The following is a 4551-nucleotide window of genomic DNA, read 5'->3' on the forward strand; positions in this document are numbered from 1 at the left end:
GCATAGCCATAACGTTGTCGTGTGAGAAGTTCCACTACTATTTATTTGGCAGCGAGGAGCGGTTTCTCAGTGAAACAGATCATAAATTGCTTTTGTCAATAATAAATGTTCAAACATTGGATGAATGCCCACCTAGGTTGATGAGAATGAAGCTTCGATTGATACACTACAGCTTTGAGGTGCAATACGTTCATGGAAAATGTCTGGTGATAGCAGATGCTTTATCAAGAGCACCCGTGGGTGACGAGGATCCAAGAATTGAGAAAGTTGTCCAGGATCACGTTGCTGTAGTTGCCGAATACTTGCCAGAGTCAGATCTTAAGTTGCAGAAAATTAGAGAAGCAACTCTGCGGATCCTAAACTGACTATACTTCATCGTTTCCTCCAGACAAGTTGGCCTACTCTTCACAATTTGCAAAAAGAACTTTAACGGTTTTGGCATTACCAGCATCTAATGACACAGGTGCAGGGATTGATTATGCTAGGGAATCAGGTTGGCATTTTTCGGATTCTGCGCAAAGAGATATTGGCCAAGGCTCAGGAGGGTCATATTGCTAAAACCAATGCTCGTTTGCGTGAGACAATGTGTTGGCCAGGCATGTCCAATGAGGTGGAGCAAATGATGGCAAGCTGTGACGTCTGTGGTTGTTACCGTCACCAGCAGCGAAAGAAACCTCTGATTTATACACCTTTACCACAGTTGCTGTGGAATCGGGTGGCGGCGGATCTCTTTAAACTGCAGGACGACAAATATTTGTTAGTAGTCGACTACTACTCACGTTTTCTGGAAGTCAGAAAACTGTCAAGTATGCAGGCCGTAAATGTCATTCAGGCCTTTAAAGGAATTTTCTCTTCTCATAAAATTCCAATAGAATTTTTTAGCGATAATGGCCCCCGGTTCGTCGGTGCCGAGTTTCAGAAATTTGCTAAGGCGTACGGATTTCAACACAGAACGCCATCGCCTTTACACCCCAAGGTAATGGATTAGTTGAACGTAGTGTTCAAACAATCAAGAGTTTGATGACAAAGGCCAAGTCTTTGGGAGGAGACTTCCATCTTACTCTGCTGGCATATCGAACGGCCGCACACGAAACAACGGTGTCTCTCCAGCCCAATTGCTAATGGGTCGTCGCTTGCGTATCGCAAGTGGCCAGACGGGTTACAGTGCAAAAAACAGATGAACGCAGTAAACAGCAGCAGAGGAAATACTATGACCAACGAACTGGAGCTCAACCACTTCGTCAGCTGGACAGTCATGATAGTTTGTTAGTCTGGGACACAAATGCACAAACATGGAGGATTCCTGCCACACTGATTCATCAATACCATGGACGTTCCTTTCGTGTGCGGTTGGCCAATGGCACTGTGCTGCAACGAAACCGTCATCAGTTGCAGTGGCGAACAGATTTATCCGCTACAGATGAGATATCATAGGAAGGGGAAAAAGAGACTGAAGAAAGAATTAGTAGCGGTGTTGTAAGTGGAGACAACCCGCTAGGACAGTTAAGGGTGGAACAACTATCCTCTCAGGAGAAAAAAACACGGTCGGGTTGACAGGCTAAACTGCCAGTTTGACGAAAGGACTACGTTACTTAGGACTTCTGTTTGCGAGTTCTGTTTGCGAACTACGTTCCGTAGGACTTGCGTAGGGGACGGGAAGATGTAGCAAATAGTAAACAATAGACATACGGGGTAGCAAGTAGCGCACTATTTAGCGATAGAGCGGGACTGTATGAAATAAAGGTCTGCAAGACGTTACACATATAACCGAGTATTTCTCAACTAAAATCTAACTCTGAACACATAGAGATTGTTAGACAGTGAATGTTGGATAGCTGTTGTTATATATGTATACGATAAGTATTATACCTATGTCTGTATAGAGTCAAGCAAAATGGTCACAGATTTTCACTGTAAGCCCGTTTAGACCACGGTTACCACTAGCGTAGATAAAGTCAATTGCAACGAAAGGACCAGCCTTGTTTCCAGAATTTCCTACCTTCAGGGTTTCTATGATCATGCACACATGCCAAACGCATGATATAGTAACAGAGCACATAGAATATAGCCTATCGGAACAAAAATTTGTAAACAACAATGTTAACTACATGAATTACCTTAGTTTTTTATGTTTAAATTTATACCAACTTAATATTAATCATTTTTTCAAGGGATAGCAATATTTTCAACGCAGAGTTTATATGATTATCTCTAACTCTATTTTGTACTGAAATACACGCAACACATGCAATATACGCGTGCGCGTGTAAAATAGATAAAACATGCAGTAATTGACAGTCACAACTCCAGCCTATATCTGCATGAGTTCTTGCGAGCTAGGCAAATCCGTTAGGGGCTCTGAGCTGCAATCTTATAACGTCGGCATTAGTTTCTCATGTCAAAGTACAGCCAACCATGATGTCGGCAAACTACGTCCCAAGTAAAACTGAGATATGAAGATGGTGGAGGTTTAACCAGTCACACATCCGCGAGTATGTTCAAGCACGTGCACTCGCATTCAAACATATTCTCACACAATCAAACATATAAACAAAAAGCAAGTAATTTAAAAAATTAAACATAACATTTGTTTTGTAAAATAGTTTTATCATCAGTCGTATGTTTACCTAAACACATATATTTAAACATAATATGAATTTTTATCTACAAATGCAAATTTTATCAAAGTGTTCGTATATGTCTTGTAATGTATAAACGTTTTGTGTGTCTTTGTGTGTACGTGTGTGTGTGTGTGTGTGTGTGTGTGTGTGTGTGTGTGTGTGTGTGTGTGTGTGTGTTTGTGTGTGTGTGTGTGTGTGTGTGTGTGTGTGTGTGAGTGTGTGTGAGTGTGTGTGTGTGTGTGTGTGTGTGTGTGTGTGTGTTTGTGTGTATTGTGCTCCTTGCAAGTGTCCGGTTAATGTCATTGTGGATCTTCACCGACGTTGCATAAACTCTAGGTTGCGAATGGCAGCCCTGCTACAGCAGCATAAAATCAACAGAAATGGAGCTCACAATTTGTGGTCTGCAACGTGACTTAGTTCAAATTGTTTGATGGCCCAACGTCGTCTACCATTTTATTCAAATTTGCGGACAGCTTAGGCTTATAAATTATTTAGAAAACAAATTGAAATTAAGCATAAAAATAGCAAAGATGGCAAGGTAAGTATACTTGCTCAGTGTCGGATCCAGGAATTTTTGAAATAGTGGGGCTCACCGTTAACGCTTATTTATAGCATTACTAATTTTTTTTCTAATAAAATTGTATGGAATTATTGAACCATTACTATTGAAAAAGAGGGGTTGAAATCCCTGAAACCCCTCTGGATCCAACCCTGGTGATGATATTATGGGGAAAGTTGAAGTTTGTATTTGATGCAATGATCATCGTATATAAATTTTAGTTATAATCATCTCAACACTAATTTTCTCATTGGCAGTTAATGAGCACAGCGACGATTTTGGTCTGTTAAAAATACTTTATCGACCACAAACTAACTCTATCACTGCTGTGTGTTACACATGTATGCCTTTGAGCTCCTACATTTCCATTTCTTTATTCTGTGTGTGTGTGTGTGTGTGTGTGTGTGTGTGTGTGTGTGTGTGTGTTTGTGTATTTGTGCTTGCGCGCGTGTGTGTGTGTGTGTTTTACAGTCATACGAATTCTTCAAAATTAAACTGAATATTACTTATAATTATATCGCAATAATATACCTATCTTAAGTTTTACTATCAGATATTACCAGACCAATATCTTCCCCCAGCGCCACTTCCTCCTACATGAAATGTTGATTTGTTATAAACATTCTAAGAATAAAAATATTTAAAACTAGATCAATTTAGACGTGATTGTAATATCTTTACCGGCTGATCAATTTTCATGTGAGTTATCTAATAAACAATTTCAGTCAATAATTAGTTCTTTGTGCAAATTCTCTAGGCGTCTCATTGTTGTGCAGCTTTTGAAGTCATAATGAGCCAATATGGGCGGTTTTATGCGTGGCATAGGTAACCCCAGAGCAAAAAGAATTGGATGTGGGAAAACATGAACGTTACAAATGTAGCTACATTAAGTGTCGCCATCGATTTTCCAGCTCACAACAATCTAGAGGTCTGTTTGTTTGTGCAGCTTCTCTAGACATCTGGTTGTTGTCGTAATGGGGGGAAAGATGCACGTTTCAAATGTAGATCAGGTTGCTTCGGAGCGCTGGAACAAGCTACATGTTACAAGTCTGGTAGCCTCGACGTGCCTTACGTGACAAAGTAACGCGAGTGATCATTGTTCTGTTTGTTGGTGGGCAAGTTGCAAATGTAGAGCAAAGCTAGCAGATCACCACCGATTTTCTAGCTCACAAGAATGTAGACGTCTGTTTGTTTCTGTAGCTTCTCTAGGCATCTGTTTGTTTCTATAGCTTCTCTAGCCGACTGGTTGTTTGTGCAGCTTCTCTAGTCGTCTGGTAGTTGTTGTAATGGGGAAACATGCACTTTCAAATGTAGTCCTTTCGAAGTGCCGTAATAATCCAAATGTTACAAGTCAGAGAGCCTCGAAGTTAG

General features: G+C 40.5%; 2 protein-coding genes across 2 annotated transcripts in view; one reads left to right on the forward strand and one right to left on the reverse strand.

Moving 5' to 3' along the window:
* The first annotated feature begins 454 nt into the window (after window positions 1-454).
* LOC134196102 (uncharacterized protein K02A2.6-like) lies at window positions 455-988 on the forward strand. Its single transcript, XM_062665181.1, has one exon. The coding sequence runs from the start codon at window positions 455-457 to the stop codon at window positions 986-988; it is 534 nt and encodes a 177-aa protein (XP_062521165.1).
* Window positions 989-3729: 2741 nt separating this feature from the next.
* Window positions 3730-4551, reverse strand: part of LOC134196103 (collagen alpha-1(XXV) chain-like) — a 5332-nt gene continuing 4510 nt past the window's right edge. The window contains exons 13-14 of the mRNA XM_062665182.1: window positions 3862-3888; window positions 3730-3804 (exon numbers count right to left, since the gene is read on the reverse strand). Coding sequence (XP_062521166.1) covers window positions 3730-3804; window positions 3862-3888 — 102 coding nt within the window. The remainder of the gene's footprint in view (window positions 3805-3861; window positions 3889-4551) is intronic.

Source organism: Corticium candelabrum, chromosome 20, assembly GCF_963422355.1.
Source record: "Corticium candelabrum chromosome 20, ooCorCand1.1, whole genome shotgun sequence".
NCBI classification, from domain to species: Eukaryota; Metazoa; Porifera; class Homoscleromorpha; order Homosclerophorida; family Plakinidae; genus Corticium; species Corticium candelabrum.